This window comes from Eptatretus burgeri, chromosome 7, assembly GCF_056783735.1.
Source record: "Eptatretus burgeri isolate ZD-2024b chromosome 7, Ebu_testis_v1, whole genome shotgun sequence".
NCBI lineage: Eukaryota > Metazoa > Chordata > Myxini > Myxiniformes > Myxinidae > Eptatretus > Eptatretus burgeri.
Window position 1 is genome coordinate 105,045,801 of NC_140967.1, and position 26,667 is coordinate 105,072,467.

Here is a 26,667-nt window from a genome sequence, read left to right on the forward strand (position 1 = left end):
GTCGGTCTCGTTTATGAGATGTGCTGAAATCAAATTGCATTTCCTTTACCCGGAATGTGTTCAGTTACCTGGGGTATTTTGCTGTGTTTAGCGACCAAGCAGCTCGCTTTCTCTTGCCAAGCTAGCCGTTCCTTATCAATGGTTTTGTTGGAGTGCTTCGTGAGTTTACGCCACTTGGCGAGCACTCTCCAAGAAACTTGGAAACGGAACACACCCTTGGATTAAGTGAACCAGAAATATATATATATATATATATATATATATATATATATATATATATATATATATATATATATATATATATATATATATATATATATATATTGTTATGGATTTTAGAAACCGGTCTGATGAAGGCATCCACACATCCAGGTCCTCAGACAGTTATTTCCGAAAATGTATGTTCAGATTAGCCCCATCCCCATGTCTAATGGGATTTTAAATGTTATGCATTGAGAACGGTAAAGATTAGATCCCCTCTCTTATGGGAAACTATTTTTCTTTACAACAGACACTTTTACACATATTTCTTTCGTGAGCGCCCGCCCTTATTTTTCCTCAGCAACATTCTTTCGCGAGCGCCCACGCCTGCCTTTTTTGAGAGCGCACGGGTCGTCTTGGTAACCGTGCTCGAGTGGGGTTGGGTGAGCTTTGGGCGGACTGCGCCCGCCGAGACGACCCACAGATATAAAAGGAATTGGAAGTCCGTTCTGAGGAGAGAGAAGAAAGAGGAGGAAGAAGAAAGAGAGAGAAGTAAGAGGAGGGAGAAGAGAACAAGAAAGAAAGCCAGAGAGGAGAAGAAAGCGCAAGAAGCGGGTGTAAGCGTGCGAGGGAAAAAGCGATCCAGAGAGGAAGCGTGCAAGGGAAGAAGCGAGCCAGAGAGGTAGCGTGCAAGCGAGGAAGCGTGCAGGCCCGCAAGTGAGCAAGTGGTGCACGTGTGGGTGTCTGACCAGCGCCAACAACGAGACAATTCGTACTTCACAGTGCTTGAGCAAGCGAGCGTGTGTTGCGCGTGTGGGTGTGAGCAGCGCCGACAACGAGTGAGGCACGGGTCAGTCACCAACAAGTGAGGTGCGGGTCAATCACCGACGGAAGGTGTGGGTCACTGGACGTCACCAGTTTCGTGAAGTGTGAGGAAGTGCCCGTGTCGCAGCACCAGGGCCAAAACCCGCGACAGACGATCTCTGTGCCCTCCCAGACGTCGACTGGCGTTCAAGGCTGGGTGCTGGCAATGGACGTGACACGCATGCACACATTTCAGGACCTTTTCACTTCACGGCCAACGACTCTCTGGTGAGCGAGACGACTCTTCTCCCCCCACCCTGAATGATCTGTTGGGTACCCTTGTCTGTGTTTAGCTGTAAGTAAGGCCTCGGTCACATTCGCTCTACGGTGAGGATACGGCGGCCAAACGCCCTCTGAATTGACAGAAACGTGCGGCGGCCGCAGAGAAACTGAGGTGGCCTCAGGGAGGCCGTACGCCGTTTGGCTATCTTTTACAGGCCGTAGGGTCGCCATGGAATTATAGCGCGGAGTTATAACTTTTTTCATTTCTACGTTCGCCGTAGCAATTCGACAAGCCAAGCTATGACGTATATGTGTTCCACGTCGACCGTACGTAGGGCATACGGTGGGCTTGCGTTATTCGCGCGGCTGCCGTAAGCTCTTCTCAATGAAAAACGAATTTTCCCAACCCCCAAAAAAATTACGGCGGCGCACGATTTCCACGGTCTCTGTACGGTGGCCTTGCGGTCTGTGTGACTTCCTGCGGGCAATGCAGGGTCGACGCACGGTTCCCCTACGCCCGCCGTGCACCTACGTAGGCCTCCGTGGCAGTCTGCGTCGACCGTGCGTCCACCGTGCGCTACCGCTAGAGATCGGAGTTTAGGTGTTTGCCTATACTGTGGTGCCCCCAGAATCCCAATTTAATTCGTTCCAGGAGGCTGTTCGGATTGCAAAACGTTGGGATTCCAAAAATATTTTCCCAATAAGAAATAATGGAGTGAATTAATCCATTCGTGGACCCAAAGAAAACCCACTTTCAAGACACTTTAGACTGAAATTCCCCATGTTTAAGATAAAATAAGATGAGTAAATGACCTTCGGTGGCGGTGTATTGTATGTAAACTGGTACAATCACCACATCCAAAGGTCCACACAGGCTCGAGCTCCGGCCTGGGTTCCGATCGCTCGCGCACTCTGCGAGAGCGCTGCCCCTAGGGCAACTCATCAAGCATGATGCCCGCAGAACCACAATCACCATCATCAAACGCATCGGGCTGACGTAATCATGGATATTCTAAATTACAACTAATTTTGCTGTGAAATTCAATCCTTGCCCGACAGTCCGTCACACCACGTGATCGGATTGCTTTTTTTGTGAGTAATTAAAACACAAGATGATTAAAAAAACAAACATCACAAATGAAGGTGAAAACATGGGGTAAGGCCTGTCACATTTGGCTCGGCGGCCGGAGGGTCTACAAAATGTACGGGCACTAGCAATTATAAAGGGGCCGCAGTATTTCCACGGTCACATAATGCAGCAGTCACATTACATGTTTTTAGCAGCGTCTCGCGTCGCGAACGCTGCTCATGGAGAGCTCGGCGTTGTTGTTGTTGTTGTTGTTGTTGTTGTTGTTGTTGTTGTTGTTGTTCTACTTCTTCTTCTTCTTCTTCTGAAGACAAAACCTTAATCTCTCGGACTCGGCTCTTGTATATACAAGATCCGGATTGCCTGAAATACTGAGCATATGTACACATCCTCACATAGACGGTGCCTTTTGAGAGCATCTCTCATGAACTTTTAAATATATTCGGACATTTGCTTTGAAGTTTCGAAAAGTTGACGTTACTATTTAAAGATTATTCCATTTATTGTATTGTAATTTCGTAAATACATTATATATTTCGTAAATACACGATATATGGTAAATACGTAAATACATCATGAAGGGTTTCGCTATTGGCTTAATGAAGGCACGTGACGAAATATCGGAAGTTGTTGTTGTTGTTGTTTTCAAAATTAATTTTTAATTTTTTTTTTTTTTAGCCGACAAAACCTTTAGGTTTTGGACGCTGCTCTTGGACACATTTGTCCTTGTTATTTTTTGGGTAGCCGCACGGCGTATTTATAAATTGTGGAGACCGAAAACATGGGTGTGCGGACGGTCTTTGATTTGATGTCGCACGGTGACCTTAAGGCGTTCCTGCGGCGGCCATAGAATTTTGAAGGCAGATGCAAGGTGCCCGCAAGGCGACCCCACGGGGACCGCAGGGGGACCCTAAGCCGAACATGCGGCCAGACGGACGGTAACGAATGGGTTAAAAAAATTTTTACCAGTTCTTTTGTTTCGGCTTGTCGAAATTATACGCCAACGTAGAAATGAAAAAAGTTATAACTCCGCGTTATAATTCCACGGCGACCTTACGACCTGTAAAATATAGCCATACGGCGAAGGGCCACCCTGAGGCCACCTCAGTTTCTCTGTGGCCGCCGCACGTTTCTGTCAATTCAGAGGGCCATATCCTCGCCGTAGAGCAAATGTGACTGAGGCCTAAAGTATCGATCGACACACGAGAGATGCTTTCACGAGGACTTCCACCGACGAACTGAATGAACAAAGCACGAAGATGCGGCTCAAACAGGTGGGGGAGACACGTGAACAAATATGAACGCTACGTTGTGTTCGTTTTTTAAAATTTATTAGGTTTTTAGGGCAAAATTTTCTCGAAAAAATTGTTCGGATTCCAATTTGTTCAAATAATGGGGCGTTCGGAATCTGGGGGCACCACGGTATATTATAGTTATAGTATATTCAGTTATATATATATATATACTGGTATATTTTTATTTCAGTAAAAAAAGAACTGGTATATATACCCACTCGCTACCGTCCGTCTGGCCGCACGTTCGCCTTAGGGCCCCCCGGGGTCGCCTTGCGGGCACCTTGCGTCTGCCTTGAAAATTCTACGGCCGCCGCAGCGACGCCCTAAGGTCACCGTGCAACATCAAATCAAAGACCGTACGGCACCCCCACGTTTTCGGTCTCCACAATTTATAAATAATAAATTTATAAGTACTTGCGGCTCACCGAAAAATAAAAATATGTGTGACTGCTACATTGTGTGACCGTGGAAATACTGCGGCTGCCGTATAATTGCTTGTGGCCGCAGATTTTGGAGACCCCACGGCCACCGTGGCAAATGTGACCTCGGCCTCAGTCAACCCCCGATAAGCATCTGCTCTTTGTCTCTTTCCTGGCATTTTGATTGATTTTGCTTTGAAATTTATTCTTTTATTTACCTCAGAAAATATAAAGTTCTTTCCATTTATTAATTTTATTAGAAATAAATTATTTATTGACTTTCAACCTGTCCGTGTTTCTCCTTTCCTTCCATTGGTCGAGCATTGTCTGAACCGAAATAGACTGGGAGGTAATTACCACAGATTTGAACAAAAATCGTCGGCACGCACCAGCGGTTAAAACGCTCGGCCACCATAATTAAAATCTAATCGAGATACAATTGGTGTTTTGGCGAGGGCGTGCTCCCCGCTCAGGTAACCACCTGACCTCCAGTTAAACAGCATAATTAGAAGGTGGACACTGGAACTCATGGTTAACTAGGTGGCGTTTGTGGTTTTTAAACAACCCATCGTACCACAACGTTAAATGTGAGCGGTGGCTCCATGTCCGGCTCTTCCGAGGACAACCGGCGATTAATCCCCCTGAGTGACAAGCTGGTGTCTCGGTACCCGTGGCTACAACAATATATGCAGGGTGAGTCAGAAGTAGCACCCGATGTCTGTCAGTTGATTGTTTGTTTGCCATTTGTATTGCAGTGTACAAGAAGGTAGAAATAAATGAATGACATGTTTATCTAACCATTTATTCAAGAAAAAATTATTACGGAACTTTTACAAGCTGTTTTACTTGCAATTTTCAAAGTGCCCTACCTCGTGATCGATGCACAATTGCAGCCGAGCAGTCACAGAGCGGCACACACGTCTGCAGAGTTCGATATCAATTTCCTCAAACTTTGCAGTGATTTGAGCCTTCAGTTCCTAAATGGTACGAGGCTTTTCACAATAAAGAAGGTCTTTCATGAGCCCCCAAAGAAAGAAATCTGGAGGTGTAAGGTCTGGAGAGCCTGCCGGCCACTCGATCGGACCGCGGCGGCCGATCCACTTTCCTGGAAAGTTTTCATCAAGCCACTGACGAACATAACGTCCATAATGAGGTGGAGCTCCATCATGCTGGAAATAACAGTCCTGATCTTGTACCCTGGGCCAAAAGAATGTTTGCAGCATATCCAGGTAAATTTCTGCAGTGACAGATCCCTCAAAGAAAAAGGGTCCAATTATCCCTAATGGCGATATGGCTGCTCAAACTGTCACTCCAGGTAAATTTACCTCCTTCTCAACTGTCACTCTTGTATTATTCACAGCCCAGTTGACACAATTGTGTCTGTTAATTGTGCCATTAAGATTAAAACAAGCCTCATCTGACCACCAAAATAAAAAATAAATAAATTACGAAAATTAATAATCTGAGATTATTGTTGAGAGAGACTCAAATGAGGTTTGTTACCTGCATAGTCCATGAGTGTTAGCTGTGGCTGTATGGACATGTGGCTCGTTTTCCTGACGCTGATCCTGCTCACCAGATTCTCTCAATGAGGGAGTCTCCTGAGTGGAGGAGGCCAATGGGCTGACCAGGTGCCTTGTGGTTGCAGCAGGATGATCGGCATCTCAAGGAGATGTTGATGGGCCAGGCATCTGCCTGGGGGATGGCCAGACAGAAGCCCCTGGAGTACCGGCGGAAAGTGGATGCAGCGACGTGCTGCTCTGGTGCATGCTCCCATACCTTACCTGACCTGAAATGAAAAGCCTGTGTCTTTCTTCACGGGGGACAGGCGAAGAAGCAAGTTGAAAAATCCCGAATCAATATCCAGCGTCATGGCGTCATTAGTTGAAACAGAACTCAGCGTCATGACAGGAAGGCATCCTCTGAATTATCCCATCGGTAAAACATTTATAATTTCCTCCTCAATCAGCAGCAAAGTGAGAAATTCTCCAAATATCGAAATCACAATATCGAACCGAATACTCTGATGAGGATGTGTTGATAAAGGAAACATTGAACATTTAAATAAATATTCAGGGACGGAGTGAATCGGTCCCAGTAAAGTAAGACGGTGCTCGTACTAAAAAAAGGGACCCGTGGAGGTTAATAACTCATACTTACCTGACAGGAGAAACACCATGATCAATAAGGTGGTGTTCTCAGGGTGAGACCAACCCATTGCACACCGGTTGGGTTGATCCTTGCGATTTCCCCAAATGTGGCAAACTCGGCTGTACAATTTGTGGTAGTGGGGGACTGCGTTCGCGCTGTCCTCTGTTCTTTAAAATAAAAAGAGATGGATTACTGGATATAGTTGTTGTTATGAAAAGCTGAGCATGTAGTTGTGATGACGTTGTTGTTGAAAGACTATTGCAGTTTATTCGAAATGGCTTTCTGCCACGAGGGATGTGCAGAAAACTTTCGGTGTGTTCAGTCACAAAGTTTCTTGTGGAACGCTCGCCAAGTGGCTTAAGCATTCGAGCAATCACTCCAACGAAACCGTTCAGAGGGAACGGCTGGCTTGGCAAGCGATAGTTATGTGCTTGGTGAATGAACACAACCCTGATAACAAGTTTGCAAGTGACGTAATTATCGACGCCACAGATGGTGGATGGAGGTTATGTGGTTCACCCCTCTTTGTCTGTCTGGGAGCAGGATATCTTGAAAGGTTATGGATGGATTTGGACAAACCGAGGTGGACAGCTTGGGTGTGTGAAAGGGACTAAATGGTTCGGTTTTGGTGAAGATCCGGATCCGGATTCAAGAGTTTTAAATGTTTCTTCACCATTGAGATGGAAGAGGCAAAAACGATACAACAGGCCAACATAGGACGAGATCTCAAAAAGTTATGGATGGATTCCGTCAAAACTAGGTGGATGACTTGGTTCGGCAACAAGAACAAGTCGTTTCGATTTTGAACTTTTGGATTGAGATCCAGATTATCAGTAGAATACAGAAGGTGCCATGTTCACTGTGGCGGAGGTACGTGCTCTTGCGAGTGCTGTTTTAGTTTGTCATGTTATCATCATATCCGTCGGTCTAGTTTATGGGATGTGCTGAAATTAAATTGCATTTCCCTTACCTGGAATGTGTTCAGTTACCTGGGGTATCTTGCTGTTCAGCTACCAAGCAGCTTGCTTTCGCTTGCCAAGCCATCCGTTCCTTATCAACAGTTTTGTTGGAGAGCTTGGTGAGTTTACGCCTCTTGGCGAGCACTCTCCAAGAAACTTGGTAACTGAACACACCCTTGGATTAAGTGAACCAGAAATATAAATATTGCTACGGCTTTCAGAATCCGGTCTGATGAATGCATCCACACATCCAGGTCCTCAGACAGTTATTTCCTGAAATGCATGTTCAGATTAGTCCCATCCCCATGTCTAATGGGATTTTATATGTGATGCGTTGAGAAGGGCAAAGAATAGATCCCCTCTCTTATGGGAAGCTTTTTTTCTTTACAACAGATACTTTTACACACATTTCTTTTGCCAGCGCCCACGCTTGCCTTTTTTGAGAGCACACGGGTCGTCATGGTAACCGTGCACGATTGGGGCGGGGTGCGCTTTGGGCGGACTGCGCCCGCCGAGACGGCCTGCAGATATAAAACGAATTGGAAGTCTGTTCTGAGGAGAGAGAAGTAAGAGGAGGGAGAAGAAAGAGAGAGAAGTAAGAGGAGGTAGAAGAGAACGAGAAAGAAAGCCAGAGAGGAGAAGAAAACGCAACAAGCGAGCAAGAAGTGGGTGTAAGCACGCGAAGGAAGAAGCGAGCCAGAGAGGAAGCGTGCAGGCCTGCAAGTGAGCAAGCCAGCGTGTGGTGCTCGTGTGGGTGTGAGCAGCGCCGACAACGAGTGAGGGACGTGTCGGTCACGAACAAGTGAGGCGCGGGTCAGTCACCGACGAACCGTGTGAGTCACTGGACGTCACCAGTTTCGTGAAGTGTGAGGAACTGCCCGTGTCGCAGCATCAGGATCTAAACCCGCGACAGATGATCTCGGTGCCCTCCCAGACGTCGACTGGCGTTCATGGATGTTCGCGAGAGGGTGCATGGCAAGGTTGGGTGCTGGTGACGGACGTGATACGCACACACACATTTCAGGACGTTTTCACTTCACGGCCAACTACTCTCTGGTGAGCAAGACGACCCTTCTCCCCCACCCCCCCAAATGATCTGTTGGGTACCCTTGACTATGTTTAGCTGTAAGTAAGTCAACCCCCGATAAGCATTTGCTCTTTGTCTCTTTCCTGGCATTTTGATTGATTTTGCTTTGAAATTTATTCTTTTATTTACCTCAGAAAATATAAAGTTCTTTCCATTTATTTATTTATTTTATTAGTAATAAATTATTTATTGGCTTCCGATCTGTCCGTATTTGTCTTTTCCTTCCATTGATCTGGCATTGTCTGAACCGAGAGAGACTGGGAAGTAATTCCCACAGATTTCACCAAAAATCGTCGGCACGCACCAGCGGTTAAAACGCTCGGCCGCCCAAATTAAAATCTAATCAAGATAACATTGGTACTTTGGCGAGGGCGTACTCCCCACTCAGGTAACCACGTGACCTCGAGTTAAACGGCATAATTAGAAGGCGGACACTGGAACTCGTGGTTAACTGGGTGGCGCTCGTGGTTAACTGGGTGGCGTTCGTGGTTTTTCAACAACCCACCGTACCACAACGTTGATTGTGAGCGGTGGCCCTAGGTCCGGATCTTCCGAGGACAACGGGGATTAATCCCCCTGAGTGACAAGCTGGTGACTCGGTACCCGTGGTGTCAACAACATATATTTATATATATATACATATATATATATATATATATATATATATATATATATATATATATATATATATATATATATATGTATGCAATATACGTATAGCCTGGTGTTGGCGCTGTGGTTCGTGTAACGGCTTGGGATCCAAAAGGTCCTGAGTTCAAGCCCCGTTGGGTCACTGATTTAATACACCTGGGGTTGACTCAGCGTGTCAATCTTCCGAGGTCAGCGTAGTGAGTACCAGTGTACTGGGCCAGTGTATACCCCGTGTAGAACAGGTGTACCAGATCCCTGTGTTGTAAGAGGCGACCAGCGTTGCGTCAGGAAGGGCATCCGGCGTAAAACATGTGCCAAATCACTATGCGGATCATACCGATGATCCGCTGTGGCGACCCCAAACGGGAGCAGCCTAAAGAAGAAGATATATATGTATATGTATATATATATATATATATATATATATATATATATATATATATATATATATATATATATATATATATATATATATATACATATCCTCCATGTGCTGCCAAAACAGCGACGACCCCCTGAGGCATGGATTCTCCAAGACTCCTGAAGGTGTCCTGTGGTATCTGACACCAAAACATTAGCAGCAGATCCTTCAAGTCCTCTAAGTTGCGAGGTTGAGCTGCGGTGGATCGGACTTGTCGGTATAGCTTACACGTCCCACAGATGGTCAATCGGATTGAGATCTGGAGAATTTGGAGGTCAGGGCAACAACGTGAACACTTCATCATGTTCCTCAAACCATCCCCGAACAATGTGTGCACTGTGGCAGGGCACATTATCCTGCTGAAAGAGGCTACTGCCATCAGGGAATACCATTGCCATGAAGGGGTGTACCTGGTCTGCAACCATTTTTAGCGACGTGACACGTGTCAAATTGACGTCCACATGAATGGGCGGACCCAGGGTTTCCAGCAGAACATTGCCCAGAGCATCACCCTCCCTCCACCTGCTTGTCGTCTTTCCACAGTGTATCCTGGTGCCACCACTTCCCCAGGTAAACGGCGCACACGGACACGGCCATCCATGTGATCTAAAACAAAATGGGACTTATCGGACCAGGCGACCTCCTTCCACTGCTCCAAGGTCCAGTTCCGATGCGCACGTGCCCACTGTTAGCACTTTCGATGGTGGACAGGGGTCATCATGGGCACTCTGACTGGTCTGTAGCTTGGCAGCCCCATACGCAGCAGGGTGTGATGCACTGTGTATTGTGACACATTCCTCCCATGACCACCATTAAAACTTTCTGTGACTTGTGCCACAGTAGACTTTCTGTCGGTTTGGACCAGATTGGATAGCCTTCGTTGCCCTCACGTATCGATGAGCCTTGGGCACCCAACAACATATCGCCGGTTCATGGTTTGTCCCTACTCGGACCACTGTCGGTACGTACTCACCACTGCTGACCGGGAGCATCCCACAAGCCTTGCCATTTCAGAGTTTCTCTGACCCAGTTGTCTGGCCATAACAATTTGGCCCTTGTCAAAGTCGCTCAGGTCTTTACTCCTGCCCATTTCTCCTGCATCTAACACATCACTTCAAGAACTAACTGTTCACTTGCTACCTAATATTGTTCCGGATTTGGAAGCCTTTTGCACACAGACAGTCAGCAGCCCCCACAGTTCAGTTATTTCAATAAGTATGTGTTTATGGTCAGGGTCCCGTCCTTATGTCTAATAGGTTAATTTATTGTGTGCGCTGCGGGTTTCTTTTATAGTCAGGTTTTTTACATCTCCAATCAATCCTTCGTTCTTCGCACCATCGCCCATGTGCAACATGTCAGAGGTCAACAGACATCTGTGTCGGGCCTGGGGAGTCATGGATTCACTGGATCATGGGGTGTGGTGCTGCCGGTACCTGTGCGGGAGTACGAAAGTCCGAGTCTTTAGGTCTTTGGTGCTTCCAGTCTTGCTCTACGGATGTGGGACTTGAATTCTGACCAGGGATCTGAGATGTAAACTTAATTCCTTTGGTACCAGGTCTCTTCGGAGAATCCTTGGCTATCGCTGGTCGGACCTTGTTTCCAATGAGCGGTTGATGAGACTCAAATGAGATTTGTTACCTGCATAGTCCGTGAGCGTCAGCTGTGGCTGTATGAACACGTGGCTCGTTTTCCTGACGCTGATCCTGCTCACCAGATTCTCTCAGCGAGGGAGTCTCGTCAGTGGAGGAGGCCAATGGGCCGACCAGGTGCCTCGTGGTTGCAGCAGGTTGATCAGCATTTCAAGGAGATGGGGATAGGCCAGGAATCTGCCTGGGGGATGGCCAGACGGAGGCCCCTGGAGTACCAACGGAAAGTGGATGCAGCGACGTGCTGCTCCGGTGCTGGCTCCCATACCTGACCTTTCCTGAATTGCAAAAGCCTGTGTCTTGCTTCACGGCGGACAGGCTGATAAGCAAGTTGGAAAATCTCAAATCAATATCCAGCGCCATGACGTCATGACGTCATGAGTTGAAACATAACTCAGCGTCATGACGTCATGATTGAAACAGACCTAGCGTCATGACAGGAAGGCATCCTCAGAATTATCCCATCGAAAAAACGTTTATAATTTGCTCCTCAATCAGCAGCAAAGTGAGAAATTCTCCAAATATCTAAATCACAATATCGAACCGAATATTCCGATCAGGATGTGTTGATAAAGGAAACATTGAACATTTAAATAAATATTCAGGGACGGAGTGAATCGGTCCCGGTAAAGTAAGACGGTGCTCGTACTAAGAAAAGGGACCCGTGGAGGTTAATAACTCATACTTACCTGACAGGGGAAACACCATGATCAACAAGGTGGTGTTCTCAGGGTGAGACCAACCCATTGCACACCGGGTGGGTTGACCCTTGCGATTTCCCCAAATGTGGGAAACTCGACTGTACAATTTGTGGTAGTGGGGGACTGCGTTCGCGCTGTCCCCTGTTCTTTAAAATAAAAACAGATGGATTATTGGATGGAGTTGTTGTCATGAAAAGCTGAGTATGTAGTTGTTATGCCTTTGTTGTTGAAAGACTGCCACAGTTAATTCGAAATCGCTTTCTCCCACGAGGGATGTGCAGAACTCTTTCGGTGTGTTCAGTGACAAAGTTTCTTGTGGAACGCTCGCCAAGTGGCTTAAGCACTCGAGCAATCACTCCAACGAAACCGTAAAGAGGGACCGGCTGGCTTGGCAAGTGATAGTTATCTGCTTGGTGAATGAACACAACCCTGATAACAAGTTTGCAAGTGACGTAATTATCTCCGTCACTGATGGTGGATGGAGGTAATGTGTTCACCCCTCTTTGTCTGTCTGGGAGCAGGATATATTGAGAGGTTATGGATGTTCGGACAAAACTCGGTGGACAGGTTGGGAGTGTGAAAAGGACTAATTGATTCGGTTTTTGTTTTTCTTCACCATTGAGATGTTCGAGGTAAAAACGATACAATCAGCCAACATAGGATGAGATCTCAAAAAGTTATGGATGGATTCGGACAAAACTAGGTGGATGACTTGGTTCGGAAACAAGAACAAGTCGTTTCGATTTTGAAGTTCGGGATTCAGATCCAGATTATCAGTGGACTACAAAAGGTAACATGTTCACCGTGGCCGAGGTACGTGCTATAGCGAGTGCTGTTTTAGTTTGTCATGTTGTCATCATATCCGTCGGTCTAGTTTATGGGATCTGCTGAAATCAAATTGCATTCCTTTTCCCGGAATGTGTTCAGTTTCCTGGGGTATTTTGCTGTTCAGCTACCAAGCAGCTCGCTATCGCTTGCCAAGCCAGCCGTTCCTTATCAACGGTTTTGTTGGAGTGCTTGGGTGAGTTTATGCCACTTGGCGAGTACTCTCAAAGAAACTTGGTGATTAAACACACTCTTGGATTAAGTGAACCAGAAATATACATATATATATATATATATATATATATATATATATATATATATATATATATATATATATATATATATATATATATATATATATATATATATTTCGTTGGATATTCCTGGTGTTGGCTTCGTGGTTTGGGTCGCGGCTTGGGATCCTCGGGTCCTGAGTTCAAGCCCCGTTGTCCGCTGAATTAATATACACCAGGAGGTTGACTCAGCCTGCCATCCTTCTGAGGTCGGCAAAATGAGTACCAGTGTACTGGTAAGGGGGACACTGCATCAGCAGTATAGCCGCGTCCCAACCAATGATGCAACAAGCAGCCACAGGCTGCAAGAGAGAGAGAGAGAGAGAGAGAGAGAGAGAGAGAGAGAGAGAGAGAGAGAGAGAGAGAGAGAGAGAGAGAGAGAGAGAGAGAGAGAGAGAGAGAGAGAGAGAGAGAGAGAGAGAGAGAGAGAGAGAGAGAGAGAGAGAGAGAGAGAGAGAGAGAGAGAGAGAGAGAGAGAGAGAGAGAGAGAGAGAGAGAGAGAGAGAGAGAGAGAGAGAGAGATATTATAATTATATCACCTTGTTGATAATATGAAAGTTTCATTCATAATTCGGAATAACAGGCTTATACCTACTTTCACGACAGATGGCAGGTAGATTTCAGTGAAGAGCAAGGCAGACAGAAGGATGTGGTGATATGTGTATGCATTGTTGTGGCTGCTTGAAATGAGGAGTCTGATTTCTCCCTTGGTACACATGAAACCGGCGTGTGTTATTCTTGGTGTCTCGTTTCACTCTTGTGGGAATGATGGGTTGTTCAAAGTGACCTTCTCAATATGCTTTCTTTCAACCTGCAGGTGTACTCGTGGGAGGAGCGATGGCCAGAGAGCCGACGATGCTTGCTCGGCTGGCGAACAATCTCTTACAGAACTACACCGTCAAAGTCCGACCAGTACGGAACTGGACGTCCACCACAAATGTTTTCCTGGACTTCTCCATTTACGCTATCCTCAAAGTGGTACGAATGAGAAAGTCCAGGGGTTTGTTCCGTTAGCAAGCAGCTTGCTTGATTCAAAGCGCTCAAGCAAGCACTCCAAGGGAATCGAGTGCTCGAGACCACTTAACAACATGGTTCCCATTGTGTGCTGCCTTTTTGGCTTGCTGGTTGCATCATTGGTGAATAGAACAGAGAGAGGGTGAGCAAGAACAGCAGAGCAGGTTTTTAGGACACGTGGGCTGATGCCGTCTGGACCGGTTGCAGAATCTCAGTTGAAGTTTGACAGCAAACTCTCCACTTTGTCAGAGGGAAAGGACACAGATTCCAGGGACAGTTGGGTGTGACTGGGTAAGGTGGGTATAGAAAGCTTTGAGTTTCAGACACAAGATTTTGATGCAAAGACCGAGTTTAGGCATTCAGCCTTTTCACATGCGGTATCAGCCATTTGAGTTAAGGGAGGGCTGGAGGGGGAACATACACCAGAAACAGATTTGATTAGATGCCACCAGGATTTTGAGGAAGGAGAGAGGTTTGAGAGTTCAGACTTAAGCTTAGAAAGATGTTATTTTTGGCTCTCCTGAAGGTACATACACACTTGTTCCAAGCTTTATGGAAGGAGCTGAGATTACCCTCAGTTGGGTTTGCTTTCCATGAGGAAAAGGAAAGTTGTTTCAGAACAACTGCCTTGCTACAAGCTTCAGTGAACCATGGGTGGGAGGAAGGGTAGGACAACTGAAGACGAGAGGGGATAAATCTGTGCATGAGGGAGAGCAAGTTTCTTTGAAAGAATTCCCAGGATGAGTTGATTTTGGAGAAAGTCGCGATAGGAGACCAGTCTCGAAATTTGATGGCTGCTTGGAGACCCTGCAAGTCAGCTTGAGTGAAATGTCAGACTCAACGGCGCTGAGGTGGTTCTCTGATAACATCCAGAGACATGTCCACTTTGACAAGGACGTGGTCAGAAGAACCGATTGGAGCAAAGGAAGAACAGTAGATATTTTCAAGGAAATTTGTCAAAATCAGATCCAGAAGAGATGGAGTACAATTGGTTGAGATCCGGGTCAGGAAATTGACCGATTGAGTCAGTCCCAATGAGTCACAGAAATCTTTTGCTGAAGAGCCATGACAGGTGAGAGAGGTACCCACACCCAGCCAACTGGCATGATGACAATTGAAGTCACCACATATGAGGAAGAGAAAGTTTGGATGAGAAGATAGAAGTTGGTCCATGTTTTCAGATAGTGAGGTGTAAATGGAGTCATCCCTGTTTCGTGGACGGTACAGTGCACATATAAACATGAGGTGGGAGTAGAGGGGAAGAGCCAGAGGTATTCCTGGGGGTATGGGGGAGTAAGGGCAGTGCATGGAATAGAGTTTTTGTTGGAGAGAAACTCCTCCACCAGGACGAGGCTCAGGTCTGTCATACCGGAGGAGGGAGTAACCAGTGAGAGATACTTGGGAGTCAGAGACGTCTTGTGGGAGGAAAGTTTATGTTTGGCAGATTATGTCTGGTTTGTCAGTGGCAACCTGTATGGAAAGATCTGTGAGGTTTGAGCAAAGGCCCCGAATATTTGAGGTTCACACTGTTAATGAAGAGGGAGGGGAGGAGGCTTTGGGTGCAGGGGGTGGGAGTGGAGGGAGAGGGTAGGACAAGGGAGGAGGGGAGGGAGGTAAGGAGAGTTGTTGAAAGAGTGTGGGGGATTCCAGAAGAGCTTGGGGAGGAAGCCAGATGAGGAGGAGAAAAGGCTCTGTGGTGCTGGGGGAGAGGGGGCAGAAGGCAGTTGAGGATTTGAGGAGGTCGAGTGATGAGATGGAGGTGAGAGGGCAGGGGAAGGAGGCAGCTTTGTGGATGTGACGGAGGGGGGACTTTGAGAAGGGGAGTGAGGTGTGAATGGTGGGAGAAGGGTGAGTGGGGAGAGTTGAGGGAGAAAGGTGATGGGGAGTTTTTGAGAAAGGTGAGAGGGAGGCTTGGAGGGAGAAGAGTGTAATGGTTGCTTTGAGAGGGAGGAGTGAGAGGGGTGAGTTGGCACTGAAGTTGGAAAAAAAAATGATTGATGGAAAGTGAACAAGCATAGCAAACTGGGTTTAAAATTTTTTTTTTTAGGTCAGGGATGCGGTTAAACACATTTCTTGATGGATGCAATAAAAGCGAATTAAGAGAATGGAGAGAAGAAACGCTGTAACAGTTGGATTTTTTAGGTAAGGTATGAGGGAAAGGTCGAATTGAGAACAGTCTGTTGAAATAGTAGAAGAGTCGTGAATTATGATACAGTAATGAGAACCACACGTGTGAAAGAGGAAGATTAAGCATTATAAGAGATCGTTTTTATTCTTTTTTTTTCATCAGATTAGGTAATGGAAAGGTTGGAGAAAAAAATCGTGAGGTGAATGGTGAATTTGGATCGGTAAACACAGAGGGTGGAAACAGATCACGTGGTTACGGGAGAAGCACGTTGCTATGGGAGGTGTATTGTCAAAAGTGAATTTATTTATGTATATTAAATAAGGATTGCGTGACATTCGGTAAAGGGAAGGGTGAAGTAAAATCATGGAAGTGTATGGTGAATTTAGAACAGTAAATGCAGTGAAGCTGCTGGGTCGATGAAAAGTATCAGGAAGAGTGGAGAGGTACGTGGTTGCAGGAATACAGGAGGTGTATAGATCGAAAGGATACAAAGAAGATTATTATTTTTTGATGGATTTTTGAAGATTAGGTAAGATTCGGGAATGGAAGGTTGAAGGAAGAAATCATGAAGGTAATGGTGAGAGGTGGGTCAGCTCAAATAGAAGAAAGATGGTGTGCTGGTAGGAGGTTGCAGGAATACAGGAGGTGTATAGATCGAAAGGATACAAAGAAGATTATTATTTTTTGATGGATTTTTGAAGATTAGGTAAGATTCGGGAATGGAAGGTTGAAGGAAGAAATCATGAAGGTAATGGTGAGAGGTGGGTCAGCTCAAATAGAAGAAAGATGGTGTGCTGGTAGGAGGAAGAAGAAGAAGAAAAAGGAGGAGAAGGAGGACAAGGAGGAGGATGATGATGATTGGGCTCATGGGTATGCAGGGAGAAAGGTAGTTTTTTGGGGTTTATATTCTTTTAATTTTAAGAAAAGAAACAGTGTTTAGTTGGGAGGATGGGGGACGTTGGGAAAGTATGGAAAATAGTAATTGATGGTAATAGGGAGAGAATACAAATATAAATGATCGTACACCTAGATGGGAAGGATGGGTAGGCCTCAAGGAATCCGTTAAGACAAGGTTGACGAAAATTTACAAAATAGCATGATTTTTGAAACAAAGCCAAACTAGGAACCCACAAAAACATGTTGGTGAGAAAATAAACAGTTAAACGGGACAGATAACTACCGGAAACTTAACTTTGAGAAAGTTGACAGAGAGCCCTGAGAGAACCTGCCGTTGCTGCAAACCCAGAACCGGAAGTGAGAGACTTCCAAAGAGACATTGTAGGATTATACCAAGAATATCAAGTTCCAGGCACAATGGACCAAAGGGCCTTACCAGAATATTCCTTAACTTGTTATTACCATGTGATTAATCCATCCATTGGGACCATGCTCTGTACAGAGTGTCGGTACTGCTGAAACAGTCTCCTGGGCTATTGGACACAATCCTTGGCAGGTCGCCACTCCGATGCAAGATACTCGAATAGCTCAATCATCCCAGCAGGCTGGTACTTATTTTGCCAACCTCAGAAGGATGACAAAGCTGAGTCAACCCCACCTGGTATTAAATCAATGGCCAAGCAGTATTTTAACTCAGGACCCCAGGATTCCAAGCCCACAACCCTAACAATTTAGCCAACACCAGGCATACAGTGATGAATATTTACAATCAATTACATTGTAGATGTTGGGATAGAAGCATTGTGTTGTATTCTGAGTCAGGCTGACCGTTGGTCTCGGTCGAATAAATGTTTTGTTTGTGCTGGGAACACGTTTTGGCACCAATGTGAGTGGAAACACTGTGAGTGCTACATGTGGATGTTAGCTTTATGTCAATGGTATGTCATGTACATCAGTTGTATGAACTCTTGTGAGCACGTACATCGATGACATGCAAAGCATGTAAGAATGACACACAAACATGATGCTTTGTCCATTTGCAGGATGTAAAGAACCAAATACTCACAACCTACCTTTGGTACCGAGCGGTAAGCCTCAATTCATTCATTTTCAATCACCTCGTCACTTTCTCTTCCCTTTTAAGTCTCAAGAGCAGATAGACAATGATGTCATTGAGCTAGTTTTCTGTCTCCCTCCAATGACTTATTTTCATACTTGTAATGACCCATTACTTGTCCTAGTTATTTATTATATCATTGAAAATTCACCTTGACCCAATTGGCTCCAGTACTATCTCGGTCTGGAGTTGGACCCATGTGGTGCTCCAGCACAAAAAGTGAGAAGCTTCTCCTTTGAAACACATACAAAGGGCAATCTTATTCCAGGGGCCTTCAACGCCCAAATATTCAATATGTTTATAGACTATTGGCATCATTGTTTGGCTGGGACAGTGGTGTACAACGAATAATTCGATTTGTAGACATACTGTATGTGGAACACATTCAAGAGAAAGGCAGAGTATTGTCAGATCAATGAAACCAGTAGATTAGAAAGTGGAATGGTCAAAAAAGGGATTGGAGGCCTTTTTTTATTCATTATTAAAGAGAACTGTAAACAGGTGAGGAAAGTTCAGGCAGGTAAAAAGTCAAGACAGAGATGTTGGAAAGGACAGAATGGGAAAGGTGGGGGGGGGGGAGTAAGTTATTAAATAATATTTTGCATTAATCGTTAGGGAATTTTAGCAAATTGTATTGACCATCTGTGAAAAAATTGCTTACCAAAAAATTTCTTCACTCGCGTATTCATCTCGGTGTCTACTAACACCTATCAATTAGTGCAAACCCAAATCCTTGTGGAAAATTCTGGGGAGCCAAGCAAAGTTCGGGTGCTCAGAGGGCCTGCGCGAAAAAATCGGAAAATTAACTTTTGCCAATATTGATTTGTGGGATGTCCAACTAGGGGTTTTTTGGGGTGCTGAATTGATTCCAACCATTATTTTTGAGAAAAAAAACACTACTTGACCATATAAAATGTATTTTATTGACATTTTTAACAGAACTGTGCTCAATGGAAATGTTGCTTCGTCAGCTTTTACAACCTTATTCATCAAACTGCCCAGTATCTTCCTCACTCCGCTTGTCATCCAGCTGGTCTATGTTCAGGCAAGAGTTACCATGACAAATGCCACAAGCAGAAATACATTTGACTCCTTGCTTTTTACAGCAGCACCTGAGTGAGCTGAAGTCCCCCACACAGTTGCAGCTGGCAAACGTCAGGAGCTAGTTTGGTGCAATGGGGTCTGTAGAAGGGACTGGTGCATATCCTTGCTCAGTGAGTTGCCATCCATAGTCCCAGGCATCCAACGATGGACTTTGCAGCATCAGCCAGTCTCTAGTCTGGAGGTAAGCTCGGAGAGAGTGCTGTGCTGCAGCTCCTGTTGTCAGGGGGAGTTTCTCAGGTTTTATGCTCTCAGTAGCACCTCGCTTGCTGAAGATGTCGAATCTCAAGTCTTCCAAGTCTTTGGAGGATTTCCCATGGAACATGAGCATGAAAAGATCACAGCCTGCTTTAATGATATCACCTTTCTCAGCTCGGATGTCCATAAACACATCCATTGTCCTCTCTGTTTAGTTTCATCAGTCTTGCAGAGCTTGCTTAGCAAAGTTGGTTTGCTAAACCCCAAAATTGCAGACACTGTATCGCAGCCAGAGAAGCTGTGCAAGAAGATGAGATACTTCCGGTATATCTTTGGGAGGGCCACCCGGATCTTTCCGACATCATAAGATGTTTCTTTGGCTGTCGTGAGGAAGATCGGATGGTCTGCAACATGATGAATCAGCATAACCAGGACGTCTGTGTCCTCAGCCCTCACCTCGACAGGGGACTCTCTTGCCTCATCTGGAGCTGCGCGGACGATGGAGGTGTCGGCATCATCGGCGCATTGCTGTACACTGATTCCATTCCTACTAAATGTCTCAGCAAGGAGCAGAACGAGCTGGGCTTTGTTGTTCTTGTTATCGAGGAACTTTTCTCTTGCAATGATGATTTTGAGATCCAGATGAATCTGAATGTCACAGCATGCATTCTTTGTTCGTCTCAAGTGGTCATGGTCCTTGGTGGAGCTGCCATATCCGTAAAAGACCACCGTTATCCGGAGGCGATGGCTCCCCATGGACTTCACAAACCGGAGGTAGCTCTTGGCAATATCCTTCCAAGTAAGGTTAGCCTCCCACTTGACATTGTGCAGGAGCCACCCATCAACCACAAGGCTTGTGCAGGGGGGTTGTTTGACAGGTGCCACACATGCCTTCAGGGACCTTGCTAGGGCAGCCTTGTCTGGCTTTCGTAACTTTTGATTTTTGTCAAACAGAGACATCGGTTTTGGTGTCAACTCAAAGCGCAGAGCTTCTTTGGTCTTGACTTCATGCTCACTGATGACAATGAGGCGGTTGAATAGCTTCAGTGAGTCAATGACCAGCTTCTCGCCATTGACTTTGGGTCCAGATCTGAGGCTTGCAAGTGATTTGACCTTGTGTTTGGTTACCAATGCATCCACAACAGTTTTCCCATCCATCTTAGCCTGAATGGCTCTGCCAACTTCTTCTGCTTGATCAGCGTTGATTTGGTCTTCGGGAGTGCTGCTGAACCCAGTTGAGAAGGACACCAGAGTTTTCTTGTCCCGTGTGGCATCGAAAGGTTTGACTTCCTCCAAGTACCCAACTATGGTGTTGACAGCATCGTTATCTCTCTTCATTTGGGCTCTTTTAACGTCGGTGTGGACAGGTTCCCCACATTTGACCATGCTTCTTTCTCGCTCTTGGTGAATGAACGAGAAGTGGTCCAGAGTCTGAACCCAAGACTCATGAGAAGACTCATTCCAAAAGCGGCCTCTGTTTAGACCACCGGAGGATTTTGCCTCACGCATGAGTGTGGTTTCTATCGTGATGTCGGTCCATGTGCCGGACCATTCATGGTCTGAGAACCTGACTACATGGTTGCCGTACAAAGTGAACTTGGATAGAGTTTCCTGGAACATGAGACTCTCCTGTCGCTGATGCATTAGCTGTACATACAGCCTTGCTCCCTTTGCGTACTGATGGTGGCCCACTGCTGCGAAGGTATTGAGCATTCCAATGATGCAGCTGAGATGACCTGTGTGGTCTGGGACATGCTCACTCCTGATGAATACCTTGATGACGTCAATTCTGCCATAGTACCAGACCCAGAGTGTTGGTGTCCTTCCTCCTTCAGCTAAGATCTTCAATCTCTCTGCCATCCTCTCCTCGAAGACAGTGACTATCCTTGGTGCGAATTCTACTGAGCATGAGCACAAAGTATAACCAACAATATAGCAGTGGTTTCAAAAATGTTGGATGCTGGTTTCAGCACAATTTGAACAATCTGAATCAATTGAGCCAAATTACCGCAAAACACAGTCTGAGATATCTAAATATGTATCATATCAATATTTTACGGCCAGGGATTCATTTTTCCTCAAATCTAATGGTTGGAATCAATTCAGCACCCCAAAAAACCCCTAGTTAGACATCCCACAAGTCAATATTGGCAAAAGTTAATTTTTCCGATTTTTTTCGTGCAGGCCCTCGGAGCACCCGAACTTTGATTGGCTCCCCAGAATTTTCCACAAGGATTTGGGTTTGCACTAATTGATAGGTGTTAGTAGACACCTAGATGAATACGTTAGTGAAGAAATTTTTTGGTAAGCAATTTTTTCACAGATGGTCAATACAATTTGCTAAAATTCCCTAACTATAACACTCGAAGTTTGAATAATAATATGGAGCGGTTGGGCTGGGCAATGTTTATGTTGTGAGAAAATTATTATAACTCGTGTGTTGTGTGAATTGGTTCAAGTATAACAGCTAGTGAAGGTAAGTTTGGAATGTCACCAGCTATGGCAGAAGGGACAGGGAGAGATCATGAGAAGTGAGTTCAAATTTAGATGAAACAAGGACTTTTTACTCGGAAAGTTGTTGGTATGTTGAATCGTCTCCCAGGAAGAGTAATAGATGTCAGGAGAGTGGATCATTGAGGTAGTGAGAACAGATGGTGAGAGGTGGATGGGAGAGTAGGTCGATAGCAGTGTGCTTGTGCTGGCACACAGGTCCCAGTGCTGGGATGCAAGCCCCTGTGCTGGCAGGCAGGCCCCAGTGTTTGGATGCAGGCCCATGTGCTGGCATGCAGGCCCCTGTGCTGGCATGCAGGCCCCAGTGCTGGCATGCAGGCCCCAGTGCTGGCATGCAGGCCCCTATGCTGGGATGCGGGGCTCTGTGCTGGCATGCGGATCCGATGTTGGCATGCAGGCCCCTGTGCTGGGATGCAGGCCCCTGTGCTGGGATGCAGGCCCCAGTGCTGCCATGCAGGCCCCTGTGCTGCCATGCAGGCCCCTGTGCTGGCATGCAGGCCCCAGTGCTGGGATGCGGGCCCCAGTGCTGGGATGCGGGCCCCAGTGCTGGGATGCAGGCCCCTGTGCTGGGATGCAGGCCTCGGTGCTGGCATGCAGGCTCCGGTGCTGGCATTCAGGCCTCGGTGCTGGAATGCAGGCCTCGGTGCTGGCATGCAGGCCTCGGTGCTGGAATGCAGGCCTCGGTGCTGGCATGCAGGCTCCGGTGCTGGCATGCAGGCCTCGGTGCTGGCATGCAGGCCTCGGTGCTGGAATACAGGCCTCAGTGCTGGAATGCAGGCTCCGGTGCTGGCATGCAGGCCTCGGTGCTGGCATGCAGGCCTCGGTGCTGGAATACAGGCCTCAGTGCTGGCATGCAGGCCCCAGTGCGAGGATTGTGTACTACTTTTCATGTCCCCCACACTTGACCTGCCCTTTGTAATCCTTCTTATTTGTGCACAAAAATACTGCTTGTGCTGTCATTCTGGAAATTGGAATGACGGGTTATCATGAACCCCTTTGGGAGAGATCAGAGCATGTTTTAATTGATGTTGTGGTGATACAGTGCATGTTACATGAACATTATTGCTTTTTGTTGGCTCTATTGCCATTATTGTACTTTTCTGGCTTAATTTCCTAACTTGTCATGTTACAAACAGCGGACCCATCTCTACAATCATTCGATGCATCACACGGCTTTAACATGCGATATAGGAAACACCATTACATCAATGACCTGAATAAGGGGCACATGTGATGTGTGATATGAATTTAACAGTTAGGGTTCGGGTTAGATGTTAGATGTTAGAGTGTTAGTGTTTGGGTTATGTTAGGGTTAGGGTTAGGGTTAGGGTTAGGGTTAGGGCTGTTCGGGTGAGGGTTAGTGTTAGGGTTAGGGTTCACATCACACATCACATGCACCTTTAAGCATGAACAGGTGAACAGCTTGCTGTGATCTACCAAACATGATGAGTGTTAAGTTGTGTTGCAATCAAATGCCATTCTCAAAGTTCATGTCACTGATGTTTTCTTCCTCAAAGCAGAGCTGGTTTGATGAACGGCTGTCATGGGACCCAGCCAGGTATGAGAATGTGGAGAAAATTTCACTGCCAATCAAAAGCATCTGGACACCTGATATAGTCATCCATGAGGTGTAAGCAAAAGTTATTCGTTCCCTTAAAGTAGTTTTTAATCAAACAAGAATGGTTTTATATGAATGCTGAAGCAGAAATCAGGTGATTATAAAAAATCTGGAGGTAGGTGATGTTTTTTTTTTTTAATAAAGGAAACCTTAGTGAATGCAGGTATATATAAATATATATATATATATATATATATATATATATATATATATCTTCTTCTTCTCCTTTCGGCTGCTCCCGTTAGGGGTCGCCACAGCGGATCATCCGATCCGCATAGTGATTTGGCACATGTTTTACGCCGGATGCCCTTCCTGACGCAACCCTGGTCGCCTCTTACGACACAGGGATATGGTACACCTATTTTAACCGGGGTATACACCAGCCCAGTATACTGGTACTCATTTCGCCGACCTCGGAAGGATGACAGGCTGAGTCAACCCCCTGGTGTATTATTTCAGTGGCCCAACGGGGCTTGAACTCAGGACCTTTTGGATCCCAAGCCGCTGCCCTAACCACTGCGCCAACACACCAGGATATATATATATATACATACATACATACATACATACATACATACATACATACATACATACATACATACATACATACATACATACATACATACATATATACATATATATATATATACATACATATACGAATTTCGGTCCGCCTGGCATGCGATCGGCTATGTAACTCGAATCGCGACCGCGTCGCCCACCCGGAACGGACAATTCAGTCGTGACCCTCCTTGGAACTATCGCCAGGAGCTAGTCATGGGTGGGTCTTTCGACCCCACCACAATCGTGCTATTCGGCCACCAGCGCAGGATAGGGTTGTTCGCCAAACTCGACCTACCTAAGTACCTGAGCGAGTAGTTAACCGGGCGATCATACCTCGCCGCTGGCCGGCCTAGGACACGAACCGCTTAAGCGGTCCGTTCCGTGCTTCAGTGATAACCGAGCGGTGTTATCGCCGGCCCCGACGGGCGTGATTAGTTACCGGGTGCTTACACCCACTACCAATCCCTTCCGTGATGCAAGATGGAACATTCAAACGAAGAAAAGGACGCAACGAAACGGGTTACAATTTAACAAGCACATTTTATTCCACACTCAGACAAGCACGTATTTACAGTTATACAAAACAATGCACGTATACAGTCAAAGCAAGAAGACAACGCAGAGTTACAACCGAATAAAAAGGGCAATTATTTTCAGCACACTTATACAGATTTACTTACAAGACTGGCGCCACACATACATTTACACAAAAAAACAAAGAAAACGAAAGCCACCCTCATAGGCAAGGAGGCAGACAGGTCCGTGGACCAAATGCGCGTGGAACCTGGATGAGCGGCCAGGTCAACGAGACCGAAGTAGTCTTACCCGTGCCCTCGTGGCGCGATGGCGGGCAAGCCGCAATGTCAGCGTAACGCGCCTGACTCCGTGCCCCTGGCGTGGCCGGTGAGCTCCCTCCGGCGTGCTCCACGCAAGCACGTGTTTCTCGGTCGGCACCACGGTTGGGGTGGGGAACGGACGGGGTTACCGGCGCTATCTCAGCGCGGATGGGGGAATTTTTGATGCCCGGGATGGGGAAGGTTCTTGTTGCTCGGGATGGCGAGAGGGGAATGGCTGACGCTGGGTCCCCCCTAACGGGGCCTCGGGACCGCACTGACTCCGGTGAACTCTTGCCCCTGAGCCCTCCTCCGCGTCCCTGCTCCACTCCGCAACTCGCCCCTCGACCTCCACTCCGAGCTCCGTCTCCCGTTCGTTGATCGGGCCCCGTCTGCACTGCCTGCTTTGAGCTTCTTCCTTTCCACCGTCCGTCCCCGTATATCCTTCACCGCCGACTTCTCCGACTCAACCAGACTCACGGCTCCACCGACTGACCTCGAGCCGCACCGCGTTTGCTCTTATATAGCCCGGGGGTGGAGTGCATATTCAAATACGTGGATCAAATCGCGTTTGGAGGTGGGGCTACGCCGCCCGATGTACAACCATTGGACGGACGGAAAGGGGGCGTGAACCTCTCCTGATCCGTTTCTCTCTCCAAAAAGGGATCCATATGCTTCGCGTTTGGAGGCGGGGCCACACCGCCCGATGCTCAGCCATTGGACGGATGGAAAGGGGGCGTGAACCTCTCCTGATCCGTTTTTCCTCTCCCGAAAGGATCCATGTGCACTCGTGGCATGACGCGTTTGGTAACAATCACCGATCTGGCTTTGGACAGCACGATGTTCGGTGTTGACAGGTGGTGTGGTTGATGGTTGGAGAAAGGCGAAGGTGGTGGGGGTTTGCTGTGGTGGTTTGGTTGTTGGCGGGTGTCGTTTGAGAATGGGGGTGAGGCGATGTTTGCGGGGTGGGGTTGTGGAGGTGAAGGTAGTGGCGGTTTGGTGTAGTTGTTCGGGGGCGTTGTTGGTGGTGGCGATTTGGTTGTTGGGGGATGATTGGTCCAAAATAATGATAGAGAAAAGAAAAACGGCTATCTCAAAGGATCGCAGCCCTGTAAACACGGAAAAATCCCTCAAAACAACGGTGGGGAAATCTAACTACACAGTTACTTATCGTCATAACTGATCTAAGGACCCTTCATGGTGTATTGCGAATTTCCACAGCCGTAACTATATATATATATATATATATATATATATATATATATATATATATATATATATATATATATATATATATATATATATATATATATATATCATGGGCTATGTGGCTGCTGCCTCACGTGGGGATGTGGGGGGGGGGAGCAGGTTTAGGGCATAAATTCTCGATGTAAATGTGTACTGTGTAGCGCCACCTGGTGGTGGTGGCAGAGGGTATTACAATTTCCTTTTTTACCTGGGTAACGCTGAGGTTAAAGCACTCTCTCCACACGTGTAAATTTGTCCTCCTTCCCCTCCCTTCCCCCCCCCCCCAAAAAAAAACGGATGGGCCTGTCAAAGCCTATCAACGTATGTGAGACATTTCCAGTGGGAAGGGACATCAGGCCGAATGGGGGCAAAGTACAGAGAGCGGGACATGAGGACAAGGACAGGGAGTTGGGGTGAGGGGTTAAATCACTCTATGCAGTAGTAAATATGTCTTCCTCTCCTTCTCATTCTCACCAACAATTCTTGGCAGACAGAAAGACTAATTGGTCCATCAGCGAAGCGACGGGTAGGCTCTGCGAGTTGTTAATGCAAGAAAAACCTGCTTTGTTCAACTCAGGTGTGCCATTGCCAACCCTTGATATGACAAAGTCAAAAA

General features: G+C 46.5%; 2 protein-coding genes and 2 non-coding genes across 9 annotated transcripts in view; 3 read left to right on the forward strand and 1 right to left on the reverse strand.

Moving 5' to 3' along the window:
• The window catches only part of LOC147024007 (5-hydroxytryptamine receptor 3A-like), a 132,274-nt gene that overhangs the window by 87,443 nt on the left and 18,164 nt on the right, over window positions 1-26,667 (forward strand). For 3 of the 6 annotated variants that reach the window (XM_085890152.1, XM_085890154.1, XM_085890153.1), the window contains exons 2-4: window positions 13,640-13,800; window positions 17,905-17,949; window positions 23,309-23,418. In XM_085890152.1, the coding sequence (XP_085746278.1) occupies window positions 13,640-13,800; window positions 17,905-17,949; window positions 23,309-23,418 (316 nt within the window). Of the gene's footprint in view, window positions 1-910; window positions 1,294-7,706; window positions 8,255-12,184; window positions 12,495-13,639; window positions 13,801-17,904; window positions 17,950-23,308; window positions 23,419-26,667 lie in introns of those variants that run through there. The other 3 variants (XM_085890157.1, XM_085890156.1, XM_085890155.1) reach the window with 3 other exon arrangements.
• On the forward strand, window positions 6,241-6,404 carry LOC147024019 (U1 spliceosomal RNA). The gene has a single exon (XR_015060564.1). It is a non-coding gene; the product is annotated as a U1 spliceosomal RNA (small nuclear RNA).
• Window positions 11,685-11,848, forward strand: LOC147024020 (U1 spliceosomal RNA). Its single transcript, XR_015060579.1, has one exon. It is a non-coding gene; the product is annotated as a U1 spliceosomal RNA (small nuclear RNA).
• LOC147024021 (uncharacterized) lies at window positions 18,115-21,218 on the reverse strand (the record flags this gene model as incomplete). The annotated part of the gene is made up of 2 exons (XM_085887161.1): window positions 18,115-18,211; window positions 19,555-21,218. Coding segments are annotated over 2 exons (1,761 nt in total), but the record flags the coding sequence as incomplete, so codon positions are not given.